Source organism: Salmo trutta, chromosome 9, assembly GCF_901001165.1.
Source record: "Salmo trutta chromosome 9, fSalTru1.1, whole genome shotgun sequence".
Taxonomy (NCBI): Eukaryota; Metazoa; Chordata; class Actinopteri; order Salmoniformes; family Salmonidae; genus Salmo; species Salmo trutta.
In genome coordinates, this window is record NC_042965.1 from 47,323,958 (window position 1) to 47,342,208 (window position 18,251).

An 18,251-nucleotide genomic window follows, 5' to 3' on the forward strand; every position below is an offset into this window, starting at 1 on the left:
GTTCTAAAACCCTTGACCAGTAGTGTATATATTGCCCAACAATACTGTGTGTGTGTGCAGCTATATCGTAATAAGGTATCCTTATTGGTGTCATTTCACATTTCCTGCTTGACCTTCTAAGGTTCAAGTTTTTCCTAGCCACTGTGCTTCTACATCTGCATCGCTTGCTGTTTTGGGGTTTTAGGCTGGGTTTCTGTGTAAGCACTGTGTGACAACTGCTGATGTAAAAACGGCTTTATAAATACATTTGATTGATTAACGTTGAACCATTTATAACAGTGACAGGTGACAATTCATTAACGTTAAGTGATAACAGTGACAGGTACCAAATGATATGGACCCTGATTTAACTTTCATTGTTCATTTGTTTATCTTTCATGGAAGATTCTTTGTCCATAAAATGAAGTGGGCAGAGAACAAACCCCTCTTCACATTATTTAAGATAGAATTTAAATATTATTTTGAAATGATCAGTAAATGTAAAAACAAAAAAGCAATACACACCATAAAAGTATATAACAAATTGGAAATGAATCTTGATATGTAATATGTCTGTTAGGTTTTTTACTCTTGTTTATATATCTGTTTTTTTTTGTATTTGTTGTGTTCATAATAAAAATAAATAAATAAAATAATAAACTAAACATTGACAGGTGACAGTTCAATCCCATCACCACACGGTGGCGCTATCCACCCATAAGACAATGTAACTTACTATCTCATGACAACTACATTATTTTCCAAAAAATCTAGAAATGAATGATTATCATGTAAAAAATTTAAATTCAAAGGTTGAGCTTGAATTTATAAGTGAGGCAAATAAGATTATCCAAAAAGGCTCGGACAACTCCAGGTTTATTCATAACCATCCTTACGACAAGCCTTCACCTCGGATGCAGAATGTCATTTATTGTTCCTCTGCATACCTATTGGCTGTCTGACAGCTTGTTCCTCCAATGAACAGAGTCGGAATGATAGCAATGTCAAATCACTGCAGATGGGAGGGGGGGGGGGGCGGAACTCCGGTGGACCTGCCGTGCAAATGACGTCATGCGCGCACAGCTGGTCCCGATTTGCAATATGTGAACATGTAGAAGAAGCAGGAAGACTATATCAGTGATATCAAATATACAGCTCTGTCTTCCGGAGGTACACATTCTGTTCATCACGATGTGGCGGCTGAACGGGTCGGGATCTGGCTCTGGAATGGATCGTCTGCGGTTCCTGTGGATTGTTTACAGTTATACCTTTCTCCTTTTGCCTGGAGGTGAGTCACAGACTACTGTAACTACAGCTATACTGCTGCCTCATAAACTACTGTAACTACAGCTATACTGCTGCCTCTACTGCTGCCTCATAAACTACTGTAACTACAGCTATACTGCTGCCTCTACTGCTGCCTCATAAACTACTGTAACTACAGCTATACTGCTGCCTCATAAACTACTGTAACTACAGATCTACTGCTGCCTCATAAACTACTGTAACTACAGCTATACTGCTGCCTCATAAACTACTGTAACTACAGATCTACCGCTGCCTCATAAACTACTGTAACTACAGCTATACTGCTGCCTCATAAACTACTGTAACTACAGATCTACCGCTGCCTCATAAACTACTGTAACTACAGCTGTACTGCTACCTCTACTGCTACCGCTGCCGCTGCTGCTACCGCTACCGTTACTGCTACCGCTGCTGCTACCGCTACCGCTACTGCTACCTCTACCGCTGCTGCTACCGCTACCGCTACTGCTACCGCTACCGTTACTGCTACCGCTGCTGCTACCGCTACCGCTACCGCTACCGCTACCGCTGCTGCTACCGCTACTGCTACCGCTACCGCTACTGCTACCGCTGCTGCTACCGCTACTGCTACCGCTACTGCTGTAAGCTACTGCTGTAAGCTACTGTAACTACAGCTATATTGCTACCGGCTATACCGCTTCCATGACATTCCCATCGAGCCGTGATGTGATGGAGAGGAAAGGAGAGAGGAGCTGTCCTTTGTCTTGGTGCTGAAACACTCTGTGATTTAGTCTTGTACAGGATTCAGAGTGTAGGATAGGATATGATCTGGCGTTACACAGCTGTGGTTGTTTGTTAGCCTTGTTCTATCATATCATTATGTAAAGCTATAGAACCCCCCCCCCCCCCCCCCCCCTACTGTCTGTGTCTCAATTATAGGAGACACGGTAAACTAATTTCAGTACACAGTGTTGGTGTGCTATTGAATGAAGGGTAGGAGACAGAGTAAAGCATACCTCTGTCCCCTCTGCTTAATTTCCTCTTTACGTTATTTAACAAGTATTATCATTTAATACATATATTATAGGATTCATCAATTGAACCTATTGCATGTTCTATATTCAAGTATTTAGTTCCCTAATTACTAATAGTCTAATTAGCTTAATGAATTTAGCTATCAGTTGGCTATAATATTAGATCATTAGATAAATCCTTCATTATATTCTCTGTAATTGTATTTTGGTGTTTTGGTATTTTTTATTTTAGGAATGAAACAAAGGCTCTGGTAAAACCAAGCCACTGGGTACACACTTCAATTCAACATCTATGTCACGTTGGTTCAACATCATTTCATTGAAATAATGTGGACACATTGATGGTATTGTCACCTCCTGAATCAGCTCAATGCTGTGTGTCCTATCAATACAATAAGGATGCCAGGGGATGGCAGTACTGTAGTAGGCTATTAACATCTAGTATATAGACTATTAACATCCAGTATATAGACTATTAACATCCAGTACATAGGCTATTAACATCCAGTATATAGACTATTAACATCCAGTATATAGACTATTAACATCCAGTATTAACATCCAGTATATACACTATTAACATCCAGTATATAGACTATTAACATCCAGTATATAGACTATTAACATCCAGTATATAGACTATTAACATCTAGTATATAGACTATTAACATCCAGTATATAGACTATTAACATCCAGTATATAGACTATTAACATCTAGTATATAGACTATTAGCATCCAGTATATAGACTATTAACATCCAGTATATAGACTATTAACATCCAGTATATAGACTATTAACATCCAGTATATAGACTATTAACATCTAGTATATAGACTATTAGCATCCAGTATATAGACTATTAACATCCAGTATTAATATCCAGTATTTAGACTATTAACATCCACTATTAACATCCAGTATATAGACTATTAACATCCAGTATATAGACTATTAACATCCAGTATATAGACTATTAACATCCAGTATATAGACTATTAACATAAAGTATATAGGCTATTAACATCCAGTATATAGACTATTAACATCCAGTATATAGACTATTAACATCCAGTATTAACATCTAGTATATAGACTATTAACATCCAGTATTAACATCCAGTATATAGACTATTAACATCCAGTATTAACATCCAGTATATAGACTATTACATCCAGTATATAGACTATAACATCTAGTATATAGACTATTAACATCCAGTATTAACATCCAGTATATAGCCTATTAACATCCAGTATATAGACTATTAACATCCAGTATTAACATCTAGTATATAGACTATTAACATCTAGTATATAGACTATTAACATCCACTATTAACATCCAGTATATAGACCATTAATATCCAGTATATAGACTATTAACATCCAGTATATAGACTATTAACATCCAGTATATAGACTATTAACATCTAGTATATAGACTATTAACATCCAGTATTAACATCCAGTATATAGACTAATAACATCCAGTATTAACATCTAGTATATAGGCTATTACATCCAGTATATAGACTATTAACATCCAGTATATAGACTATTAACATCCAGTAATAACATCTAGTATATAGACTATTAACATCCAGTATATAGACTATTAACATCCAGTATATAGACTATTAACATCCAGTATTAACATCTAGTATATAGACTATTAACATCCAGTATATAGACTATTAAAATCCACTATATAGACTATTAACATCCAGTATATAGACTATATAGACTATTAACATCCAGTATATAGACTATATAGACTATTAACATCCAGTATTAACATCCAGTATATAAACTATTAACATCTAGTATATAGACTATTAACATCCAGTATATAGACTATTAACATCCAGTATATAGACTATTAACATCCAGTATTAACATCTAGTATATAGACTATTAACATCCAGTATATAGACTATTAACATCCCTTATATAGACTATTAACATCCAGTATTAACATCCAGTATATAGACTATTAACATCCAGTATATAGACTATTAACATCCAGTATATAGACTATTAACATCTAGTATATAGACTATTAACATCCAGTATTAACATCCAGTATATAGACTATTAACATCCAGTATTAACATCCAGTATATAGACTATTACATCCAGTATATAGACTATTAACATCTAGTATATAGACTATTAACATCCAGTATATAGACTATTAACATCCAGTATTAACATCCAGTATATAGACTATTAACATCCAGTATTAACATCCAGTATATAGACTATTACATCCAGTATATAGACTATTTACATCTAGTATATAGACTATTAACATCCAGTATATAGACTATTAACATCCAGTATTAACATCTAGTATATAGACTATAACATTTAGCATATAGACTATTAACATCTAGTATATAGACTATTAACATCCAGTATATAGACTATTAACATCCAGTATTAACATCCAGTATATAGACTATAACATCCAGTATATAGACTATTAACATCTAGTATATAGACTATTAACATCCAGTATATAGACTATTAACATCCAGTATTAACATCTACTGTGGGGGGAAAAAGTATTTGATCCCCTGCTGATTTTGTACGTTTGCCCACTGACAAAGAAATGATCAGTCTATAATTGTAATGGTAGGTTTATTTGAACAGTGAGAGACAGAATAACAACAACAACAAAAAACAGAAAAACACATGTCAAAAATGACTATTAACATCCTGTATATAGACTATTAACATCCAGTATATAGACTATTAACATCTAGTATATAGACTATTAACATCCAGTATATAGACTATTAACATCCAGTATATAGACTATTAACATCCAGTATATAGACTATTAACATCCAGTATATAGCCTATTAACATCCAGTATATAGCCTATTAACATCCAGTATTAACATCTAGTATATAGACTATTAACATCTAGTATATAGACTATTAACATCCACTATTAACATCCAGTATATAGACTATTAACATCCAGTATATAGACTATTAACATCCAGTATATAGACTATTAACATCCAGTATATAGACTATTAACATCTAGTATATAGACTATTAACATCCAGTATTAACATCCAGTATATAGACTAATAACATCCAGTATTAACATCTAGTGTATAGGCTATTACATCCAGTATATAGACTATTAACATCCAGTATATAGACTATTAACATCCAGTAATAACATCTAGTATATAGACTATTAACATCCAGTATATAGACTATTAACATCCAGTATATAGACTATTAACATCCAGTATTAACATCTAGTATATAGACTATTAACATCCAGTATATAGACTATTAACATCCAGTATATAGACTATTAACATCCACTATATAGACTATTAACATCCAGTATATAGACTATATAGACTATTAACATCCAGTATATAGACTATATAGACTATTAACATCCAGTATTAGCATCCAGTATATAGACTATTAACATCCAGTATATAGACTATTAACATCTAGTATATAGACTATTAACATCCAGTATATAGACTATTAACATCCAGTATATAGACTATTAACATCCAGTATTAACATCTAGTATATAGACTATTAACATCCAGTATATAGACTATTAACACCCCTTATATAGACTATTAACATCCAGTATTAACATCCAGTATATAGACTAACATCCAGTATATAGACTATTAACATCCAGTATATAGACTATTAACATCTAGTATTAACATCCAGTATATAGACTATTAACATCCAGTATTAACATCCAGTATATAGACTATTAACATCCAGTATTAACAGGCAGTATATAGACTATTACATCCAGTATATAGACTGTTAACATCTAGTATATAGACTATTAACATCCAGTATATAGACTATTAACATCCAGTATTAACATCCAGTATATAGACTATTAACATCCATTATTAACATCCAGTATATAGACTATTACATCCAGTATATAGACTATTAACATCTAGTATATAGACTATTAACATCCAGTATATAGACTATTAACATCCAGTATTAACATCTAGTATATAGACTATAACATTTAGCATATAGACTATAAACATCTAGTATATAGACTATTAACATCCAGTATATAGACTATTAACATCCAGTATTAACATCTACAGTGGGGGGAAAAAGTATTTGATCCCCTGCTGATTTTGTACATTTGCCCACTGACAAAGAAATGATCAGTCTATAATTGTAATGGTAGGTTTATTTGAACAGTGAGAGACAGAATAACAACAACAAAAAAAAACAGAAAAACACATGTCTAAAATGACTATTAACATCCTGTATATAGACTATTAACATCCAGTATATAGACTATTAACATCCAGTATATAGACTATTAACATCCAGTATATAGACTATTAACATCCAGTATTAACATCCAGTATATAGAATATAAACATCCAGTATATAGACTATTAACATCCAGTATTAAAATCTAGTATATAGACTATAACATCCAGTATATAGACTATTAACATCCAGTATATAGACTATTAACATCTAGTATATAGACTATTAACATCCAGTATATAGACTATTAACATCCAGTATTAACATCTAGTATATAGACTATAACATCCAGTATTAACATCCAGTATATAGACTATTAACATCCAGTATATAGACTATTAACATCCAGTATATAGACTATTAACATCCAGTATATAGACTATTAACATTCTGTATATAGACTATTAACATCCTGTATATAGACTATTAACATCCAGTATATAGACTATTAACATCCAGTATTAACATCCTGTATATAGACTGTCTCCCTCTCTCTGAGGATGCGTCCCAAATGGAGCCCTGTTCCCTTGGTTTTTTTCCTAGCCACCGTGCTTCTACACATGCATTGCTTGCTGTTTGGTGTTTTAGGCTGGGTTTCTGTACAGCACTTTGAGATATCAGCTGATGTAAGAAGGGCTATATAAATACATTTGATTTGATTTGATATCCCCTATGTAGTGCACTACTTTCGACCAGGGCCCTGAGCACTTTGTCTGTTCTGTTCACTTAAATCAATATTGATGTTGCAGGAGAATCTATGTGGTTCCCTTGGTCAATCTATTCTGCTGTGGTTCCCTTGGTGTTAGAAGGTAGATAGAGCCTGTAGCTAGCCTAGTGCACAAAGGACTATCTGTTTTAGTCTCTTTCTTTCTTTCTTTCTTTCTTTCTTTCTTTCTCTCTTTCTTTCTTTCTTTCTCTCTCTCTCTCTGTCAGGAGGGCTTGATGACATGATTTATAATACCATAACAATAATGAATCACTGATTTTAGACTAGATGTGATTGTATAACGTTTTTTTTATCAGAGCAGCATTGGTTTGTTTGTTTATCTATGTTGCTCTCCACATAGTCCCAACAACCAATCACATCTAGACCTGGCATAAACAGAACACCTAACAACCAATCACATATACACCTGGCATAAACAGAACACCTAACAACCAATCACATCTAACCCTGGCATAAACAGAACACTCAACAACCAATCACATCTACACCTGGCATAAACAGAACACCTAACAACCAATCACATCTAACCCTGGCATAAACAGAACACCTAACAACCAATCACATCTCGACCACACAGATTCCTCTCTCCATTACATGTTGCCTACTATATTATTGGGGGTGGTTTCCCGGACATAAATTGAATTGAATAAACTTGATTAATCCCAAAAAGGGAAATTGGACTGAAATGCATTTTCTATGCAGATTTTCCATGACATGTTTTTTAGTCCAAGAACTAGGCTTAATCTGTGTCTGAGAAACCTGTGCCTTGGCTTGTCAAAGAACAACATCACTGTATTCCAGTCTGTGGTTAGTGGAATCCAGTACTCCTACTCTGAGATGCTTGATACGTCCCAAGAGCCAATCTCAATATGGGGAGATGTACTACGGCCCAGATGGTAGATTTAGAGCTCCATCACTCTGCTCAACCTTGAGTTGCGGAGCACCTGTCCTGAGCAGAGCACCACTCGATGAGCGCGTGTCACTGGGCTCTGATGAATGTGACAACATCAGGTAACGAAATAGAATAGAGATCAATATGTACAGACCAGTAGCTCAGAGTTGGATGTTATGCCATCATATAGATCAATATGTACAGACCAGTAGCTCAGAGTTGGCTGTTATGCCATCATAGAGATCAATATGTACAGACCAGCAGCTCAGAGTTGGATGTTATGCCATCATAGAGATCAATATGTACAGACCAGCAGCTCAGAGTTGGATGTTATGCCATCATAGAGATCAATATGTACAGACCAGTAGCTCAGAGTTGGATGTTATGCCATCATAGAGATCAATATGTACAGACCAGTAGCTCAGAGTTGGATGTTATGCCATCATAGAGATCAATATGTACAGACCAGTAGCTCAGAGTTGGATGTTATGCCATCATAGAGATCAATATGTACAGACCAGCAGCTCAGAGTTGGATGTTATGCCATCATAGAGATCAATATGTACAGACCAGTAGCTTAACATTTATTTAACTAGGCAAGTCAGTTAAGAACAAATTCTTATTTACAATGTCGGGTCTACCCCGGCCAAACCTGGACAACGCTGGGCCAATTGTGCGCCGCCTTACGGGACTCCCAAACACGGCCGGTTGTGATACAGCCTGGAATCGAACCAGGGTCTGTAGTGACGCCTCTAGCACTGAGATGCAGTGCCTCTAGACAGCTGCGCCACTCGGGGGGTTTTAGCTGGAGGCTATAATCAAAGTCTTCCTCTCTGGATCTCACCAGTTATCATGCACATTGTGAACGCACAGGAGAAGAATATGAGAGGAATGATGTAATCTCAGATCTCTACCATAGTCATTTCCTGCACAGAAATGGAAACGGAGAAATGTTATTTGGTGATTTGTATTGGAACTATTTTCCTTGTGTAGGGAGTATATATATATGTGTGTGTGTGTGTGTGTGTGTGTGTGTGTGTGTGTGTGTGTGTGTGTGTGTGTGTGTGTGTGTGTGTGTGTGTGTATATATGTATGTTCTCTTTCCAGAGGAAGACAGAGGAGAAAAGCACTGAGATGTGAGCATGTGAAACTCATATATAAATAAATATATATATATATATATATATATATATATATATATATATATATAAATATATAAATATATAGTCTTGAAAGTCCTCAGGGTGCAGAAGCAGGATTACAGATTGTTTCTGTGTGCGTCTTCTCTCCAAGAGAGAGAGAGAGTGAGAGAGAGAGAGAGACTAAAACAGATAGTCCTTTGTGCACTAGGCTAGCTACAGGCTCTATCTACCTTCTAACACCAAGGGAACCAGAGAGAGAGAGACACTAAAACAGATAGTCCTTTGTGCTGCCATACATCTATATGATGGCATGGCATAACAGCCAAATCTGAGCTACTGGTCTGTACATATTGATCTATATGATGGCATAACAGCCAAATCTGAGCTACTGGTCTGTACATATTGATCTCTATGATGGCATAACAGCCAAATCTGAGCTACTGGTCTGTACATATTGATCTCTATGATGGCATAACAGCCAAATCTGAGCTACTGGTCTGTACATATTGATCTCTATGATGGCATAACATCCAACTCTGAGCTGCTGGTCTGTACATATTGATCTCTATGATGGCATAACAGCCAAATCTGAGCTACTGGTCTGTACATATTGATCTCTATGATGGCATAACATCCAACTCTGAGCTACTGGTCTGTACATATTGATCTCTATGATGGCATAACAGCCAACTCTGAGCTACTGGTCTGTACATATTGATCTCTATGATGGCATAACATCCAACTCTGAGCTACTGGTCTGTACATATTGATCTCTATGATGGCATAACATCCAACTCTGAGCTACTGGTCTGTACATATTGATCTCTATGATGGCATAACATCCAACTCTGAGCTACTGGTCTGTACATATTGATCTCTATGATGGCATAACATCCAACTCTGAGCTACTGGTCTGTACATATTGATCTCTATGATGGCATAACATCCAACTCTGAGCTACTGGTCTGTACATATTGATCTATATGATGGCATAACATCCAACTCTGAGCTACTGGTCTGTACATATTGATCTCTATGATGGCATAACAGCCAAATCTGAGCTACTGGTCTGTACATATTGATCTCTATGATGGCATAACAGCCAAATCTGAGCTACTGGTCTGTACATATTGATCTCTATGATGGCATAACATCCAACTCTGAGCTACTGGTCTGTACATATTGATCTCTATGATGGCATAACAGCCAAATCTGAGCTACTGGTCTGTACATATTGATCTCTATGATGGCATAACAGCCAAATCTGAGCTACTGGTCTGTACATATTGATCTCTATGATGGCATAACATCCAACTCTGAGCTGCTGGTCTGTACATATTGATCTCTATGATGGCATAACAGCCAAATCTGAGCTACTGGTCTGTACATATTGATCTCTATGATGGCATAACAGCCAAATCTGAGCTACTGGTCTGTACATATTGATCTCTATGATGGCATAACATCCAACTCTGAGCTACTGGTCTGTACATATTGATCTCTATGATGGCATAACATCCAACTCTGAGCTACTGGTCTGTACATATTGATCTCTATGATGGCATAACATCCAACTCTGAGCTACTGGTCTGTACATATTGATCTCTATGATGGCATAACATCCAACTCTGAGCTACTGGTCTGTACATATTGATCTCTATGATGGCATAACATCCAACTCTGAGCTACTGGTCTGTACATATTGATCTCTATGATGGCATAACATCCAACTCTGAGCTACTGGTCTGTACATATTGATCTCTATGATGGCATAACATCCAACTCTGAGCTACTGGTCTGTACATATTGATCTCTATTCTATTGCGTTACCTGATGTTGTCACATTCATCAGAGCCCAGTGACACGCGCTCATCGAGTGGTGCTCTGCTCAGGACAGGTGCTCCGCAACTCAAGGTTGAGCAGAGTGATGGAGCTCTAAATCTACCATCTGGGCCGTAGTACATCTCCCCATATTGAGATTGGCTCTTGGGACGTATCAAGCATCTCAGAGTAGGAGTACTGGATTCCACTAACCACAGACTGGAATACAGTGATGTTGTTCTTTGACAAGCCAAGGCACAGGTTTCTCAGACACAGATTAAGCCTAGTTCTTGGACTAAAAAACATGTCATGGAAAATCTGCATAGAAAATGCATTTCAGTCCAATTTCCCCTTTTGGGATTAATCAAGTTTATTCAATTCAATTTATGTCCGGGAAACCACCCCCAATAATATAGTAGGCAACATGTAATGGAGAGAGGAATCTGTGTGGTCGAGATATGTGTCACGTCCTGACCATGGTAAGCTGTTATTTTCTATGGTAGAGTAGGTCAGGGCGTGACAGGGGGGGTTTATTCTATGTGTTCTATTTCTATGTTCTTAGGGTCTAGTTTTTGTATTTCTATGTTGGTTTGTTTGGGATGATCTCCAATTAGAAGCAGCTGGTCCTCGTTGTCTCTAATTGGAGATCATACTTAAGTAGGGGTTTTTCTTCCTGGGTTTTGTGGGTGATTATTTTTGAGTAGTGTTTGTTTCTCCTCTGCGTCACGGTTTGTTGTTTTGTCGTTTCAGTTTATTTGATGTATTGCAAAGTTTCACAGATTAAATAAAATGTGGAACTACACACACGCTGCACTTTGGTCCTCTACTCCTTTCGACAGCCGTAACAGTATCACCCACCACCAAGGGACCAAGCAGCGTGATATGGACCAGTGGACTATTGAGGAGATAAGGAGGAGTATATCCAGGGCTTTGGAGGATTTAGGTGCAGGAGAAAGGCGCCTCCCATGGGAACAGGTGGAGGCAGCGAGAGCGCAACAACAAGGGAAGCACGAGAGGCAGCCCCCCCCAAAAATGGGGGGGGGGGCACACGGGGAGATTGGCAGAGTCAGGTTGGAGACCTGAGCCAACTCCTCGTGCTTACTGTGAGGTGCGTGTCACCAGTCTGACGCCACCTGTGCCAGCCCCACACATCAGGTCTCTAGTGTGCCTGCCCAGTCCGGTGTGTCCTGTTCATGCTCCTCGCCCTGAGGTGCGTGTTACCAGTCTGGCGCCACCTGTGCCAGCTTCACGCATCAGGCCTCCAGTGTGTCTTCCCAGTCCAGAGCTTCCGGCGACGTTCCCCAGTCCAGAGCTTCCGGCGACGTTCCCCAGTCCGGAGCCTCCAGCGACATTCCCCAGTCCGGTGAGACCTGTTCCGGCTCCACGTAAGAAGCCTCCAGTGATGATCCATGGTCCGAAGCCTGTAGGGATGATTCATGGCGCGGAGCCTGTAGTGACAGTCCCCAGCCCGGAACCTCCTGAGACGGCCCGCAGCCCGGAGCCTCCAGCGGCGGCCTGCAGCCCAGAACCTCCGGCGATGGTCTACGGTCCGGTGGCACAGAAGCAGAGGGATCAGCGGGGCGGAGCGCGGGTTACGCCCGGAACCAGAGCCGCCTCCTCCACTGGAGGATGCGCTGGATGATAAGGTTCTGGGTACTGCACCAGTGATTCATTATTATGTTATGGAATCATAAATCATGTCATCAAGCCCTCCTGACAGAGAGAGAGAGAGAGACGCTTCCCAAACCTTTCATAACAAAGCCATCACCTACAGATAGATTAACCTGGAGAAGAGTCCCCTAAGCAAGCTGGTCCTGGGGCTCTGTTCACAAACACAAACAGACCCCACAGAGCCCCAGGACAGCAACACAATTAGACCCAACCAAATGAAAAAACAAAAAGATAATTACTCGACACATTGAAAAGAATTAACAAAACAACAGAGCAAACTAGAATGCTATTTGTCCCTAAACAGAGAGACACAGTGGCAGAATACCTGACCACTATGACTGACCCAAAATGAAGGAAAGATTTGACTATGTACAGACTCAGTTAGCATAGCCTTGTTATTGAGAAAGACCGCCGTAGGCAGACCTGGCTCTCAAGAGAAGACAGGCTATGTGCAACACTGCCCACAAAATGAGGTGGAAACTGAGCTGCACTTCCTAACCTCCTGCCAAATGTATGACCATATTAGAGACACATATTTCCCTCAGATTACACAGATACACAAAGAATTAGATAACAAATCACATTTTGATAAGAGATGTGAGGCTTTGAGAGACTAACAGCTGCTGTGGCCATCCACAACTGAAGCTAGAATTGGGAGGGTAGAGGAGGGGAGGGTAGAGGAGGGGAGGGTAGATTAGGGTAGAGGAGGGGAGGGTAGAGGAGGGGAGGGGAGAGTAGAGTAGGGTAGAGGAGGGGAGAGTAGATTAGAGGAGGGTAGAGGAGGGGAGGGTAGAGGAGGGGAGGGTAGAGTAGAGTAGGGTAGAGGAGGGGAGAGTAGAGTAGAGGAGGGGAGAGTAGAGTAGGGTAGAGGAGGGGAGGGTAGAGTAGAGTAGGGGAGAGGAGGGGAGAGTAGATTAGAGGAGGGGAGAGTAGGGGAGAGGAGGGGAGAGTAGATTAGAGGAGGGGAGAGTAGGGGAGAGGAGGGGAGAGTAGATTAGAGGAGGGGAGAGTAGATTAGGGTAGAGGAGGGGAGAGTAGATTAGGGTAGAGGAGGGGAGAGTAGAGGAGGGGAGAGTAGAGTAGGGGAGGGGAGAAGAGGGGAGAAGAGGGGAGGGTAGAGGAGAGTAGGGTGAAAACTGTAAAAAAACATTATTGACACACTGTATCTACCACATGGTTAAATGGGAAATCAGCAGCTGCAACAATAACAAAGCCCTCCCCCTCCTCTGTTTCTGCAAAAAGCTGCGGAGAAATGTAACCACTCAAATTCACAGACAGATATCTGACCATCCATGATTTCAAAATGATAGTTTTAACCACGTTTAGAGGTTATAATGGGTTTTAACCAAGTTTAGAGATTATAAAGTACCATGTTTAGAGGTTATAAAGTACCATGTTTAGAGGTTATAAAGTACCATGTTTAGAGGTTATAAAGTACCATGTTTAGAGGTTATAATGGGTTTTAACCACGTTTAGAGGTTATAAAGGGTTTTAACAATGTTTAGAGGTTATAATGGGTTTTAACCACGTTTAGAGGTTATAAAGGGTTTTAACCATGTTTAGAGTTTATAAAGTACCATGTTTAGAGGTTATAAAGGGTTTTAACCACGTTTAGAGATTGTACAGGGTTTTAACCATGTTTAGAGGTTATAAAGTACCATGTTTAGAGGTTATAACGGGTTTTAACCACGTTTAGAGGTTATACAGGGTTTTACCATGTTTAGAGGTTATAAAGGGTTTTAACCATGTTTAGAGGTTATAAAGGGTTTTAACCATGTTTAGAGGTTATAAAGTACCATGTTTAGAGGTTATAAAGTACCATGTTTAGAGGTTATAAAGGGTTTTAACCACGTTTAGAGGTTGTACAGGGTTTTAACCACGTTTAGAGGTTATAAAGGGTTTTAACCATGTTTAGAGGTTATAAAGGGTTTTAACCACGTTTAGAGGTTATACAGGGTTTTAACCACGTTTAGAGATTATAATGGGTACCTCTCTGTATAGCAGCACCTCTCTGTATAGCAGCATCACCTCTGTATGGCAGCACCTCTCTGTATAGCAGCACCTCTCTGTATAGCAGCCTCTCTATGTATAGCAGCACCTCTCTGTATAGCATCACCTCTCTGTATAGCAGCACCTCTCTGTATAGCAGCAGCACCTCTCTGTATGGCAGCACCTCTATGTATAGTAGCACCTCTCTGTATAGCAGCATCTCTCTGTATAGCAGCTGCACCTCTCTGTATAGCAGCACCTCTCTGTATGGCAGCACCTCTCTGTATGGCAGCACCTCTCTGTATGGCAGCACCTCTCTGTATAGCAGCACCTCTCTGTATGGCAGCACCTCTATGTATAGCAGCATCACCTCTCTGTATAGCAGCAGCACCTTTCTGTATAGCAGCACCTCTCTGTATGGCAGCACCTCTCTGTATAGCAGCATCACCTCTCTGTATAGCAGCAGCACCTCTCTGTATGGCAGCACCTCTCTGTATAGCAGCATCACCTCTCTGTATAGCAGCAGCACCTCTCTGTATAGCAGCACCTCTCTGTATGGCAGCATCACCTCTCTGTGTAGCAGCATCTCTCTGTATAGCAGCATCACCTCTCTCTGCAGAGAGCATCACCTCTCTGTATAGCAGCATCACCTCTCTGTATAGCAGCACCTCTCTGTGTAGCAGCATCACCTCTCTCTGCAGAGAGCATCCTGTAGGGAGGACTTACAGTCAGACATAAAGTACCGATCTGGACGGGAGCCTAGTTTAAAATAGATTTAACCTCACAGACAGAATGTCCAAGTCATTAGGAGTATGACTCATCAGACCACTTTACCTGACATAAACCGAACACCTAACAACCAATCACATCTAGACCTGGCATAAACAGAACACCTAACAACCAATCACATCTAACCCTGGCATAAACAGAACACTCAACAACCAATCACATCTAGACCTGGCATAAACCGAACACCTAACAACCAATCACATCTACACCTGGCATAAACCGAACACCTAACAACCAATCACATCTAACCCTGGCATAAACAGAACACTCAACAACCAATCACATCTAACCCTGGCATAAACAGAACACTCAACAACCAATCACATATACACCTGGCATAAACAGAACACTCAACAACCAATCACATCTAACCCTGGCATAAACAGAACACTCAACAACCAATCACATCTAGACCTGGCATAAACCAAACACCTAACAACCAATCACATCTACACCTGGCATAAACCGAACACCTAACAACCAATCACATCTAACCCTGGCATAAACAGAACACTCAACAACCAATCACATCTAACCCTGGCATAAACAGAACACTCAACAACCAATCACATATACACCTGGCATAAACAGAACACTCAACAACCAATCACATCTAACCCTGGCATAAACAGAACACTCAACAACCAATCACATATGCACCTGGCATAAACAGAACACCAAACAACCAATCACATCTAACCCTGGCATAAACAGAACACTCAACAACCAATCACATCTAACCCTGGCATAAACAGAACACTCAACAACCAATCACATCTAACCCTGGCATAAACAGAACACTCAACAACCAATCACATCTAACCCTGGCATAAACAGAACACTCAACAACCAATCACATCTAACCCTGGCATAAACAGAACACTCAACAACCAATCACATCTACACCTGGCATAAACAGAACACTCAACAACCAATCACATCTAACCCTGGCATAAACAGAACACTCAACAACCAATCACATATACACCTGGCATAAACAGAACACCTAACAACCAATCACATCTACACCTGGCATAAACAGAACACTCAACAACCAATCACATCTAACCCTGGCATAAACAGAACACTCAACAACCAATCACATATACACCTGGCATAAACAGAACACCTAACAACCAATCACATATACACCTGGCATAAACCGAACACCTAACAACCAATCACATATTCACCTGGTATTGAACAGAACACTCAACAACCAATCACATCTACACCTGATATTGAACAGAACACCTTACCACCAATCGTAGACTGCTCTTTAGTGAATCACAAGCATTTTGAGCCATACTTGAAAATGGATTACAGTGTATTGGGAAAGCATTCAGACCCCTACACTTTGTCCATATTTTATTACATTACAGTCTTATTCTAAAATGGATTAAATATGTATTTGTTTCTCATCAATCTACACACCATACCCCATAATGACAAAGCAAAAATGTATTCAGACCCTTTGCTATGAGACTTCAAATTGAGCTCAGGTGCATCCTGTTTCCATTGATCATCCTTGAGATGTTTCTACAACTTGATTGGAGTCCACCTGTGGTAAATTCAATTGATTGGACATGATCTGGAAAGGCACACACCTGTCTCTATAAGGTCCCACAGTTGACAGTGCATGTCGGAGCAAAAACGAAGCCATGAGGACAAAGAACTTGTCTGTAGAGCTCTGAGACAGGATTGTGTCGAGGCACAGATCTGGGGAAGGGTACCAAAAAAACGTCAGCAGCATTGAAGGTCCCCAAGAACACAGTGGCCTCCATCATTCTTAAATGGAAGAAGTTTAGAACCACCAAGCGCTGGCCGCCCGGCCAAACTGAGCAATCTGGGGAGAAGGGCCTTGGTCAGGGAGGTGACCAAGAACCTGATGGTCACTCTGACAGAGCTCCAGAGGTCCTCTGTGGAGATGGGAGAACCTTCCAGAAGGACAACCATCTCTGCAGCACTCCACCAATCGGGCCTTTATGGTAGAGTGGCCAGACGGAAGCCACTCCTCAGTAAAAGGCACATGACAGCCCTCTTGGAGTTTGCCAAAAGCCACCTAAAGGACTCTGACTGTGAGAAACAAGATTCTCTGGTCTGATGAAACCAAGATTGAACTCTTTGGCCTGAATGCCAAGCGTCACGTCTGGAGGAAACCTGGCACCATCCCTACGGTGAAGCATGGTGGTGGCAGCATCATGCTGTGGGGATGTTTTTCAGTGGCAGGGACTGGGAGACTAGTCAGGGTTGAGGGAAAATGTGATTTATTTCCTTCAAAATGTGTTTGAGCCAATCAGTTGTGTTGTGACAAGGTAGGGGTGGTATAATACCAAGTCCATATTATGGCAAGAACAGCTCAAATAAGGAAAGAGAAACCACAGTCCATCATTACTTTAAGAGATGAAGGTCAGTCAATACGAAAAATGTCAAGTACTTTGAAATTTTCTTCAAGTACAGTCCAAATACCATCAAGTGCAATGATGAAACTGTCTCTCATGAGGACTGACCACAGGAAAGGAAGACCCAGAGTTACCTCTGCTGCAGAGGATATGTTCATTAGTTACCAGCCTCAGAAATTGCAGCCCAGATAAATGCTTCATAGAGTTCAAGTAACAGACACA

The 18,251-nt window shown here is 39.6% G+C and overlaps 1 protein-coding gene across 1 annotated transcript in view; it reads left to right on the plus strand.

Annotated features, from left to right (window-relative positions):
• Window positions 1–1,057: 1,057 nt before the first annotated feature.
• The window catches only part of tmem8b (transmembrane protein 8B), a gene marked incomplete in the record, with an annotated part of 251,384 nt that continues 234,190 nt past the window's right edge, over window positions 1,058–18,251 (plus strand). Inside the window, 1 exon segment of the mRNA XM_029763891.1 lies at window positions 1,058–1,267. Within this exon segment, the coding sequence (XP_029619751.1) occupies window positions 1,171–1,267 (97 nt within the window).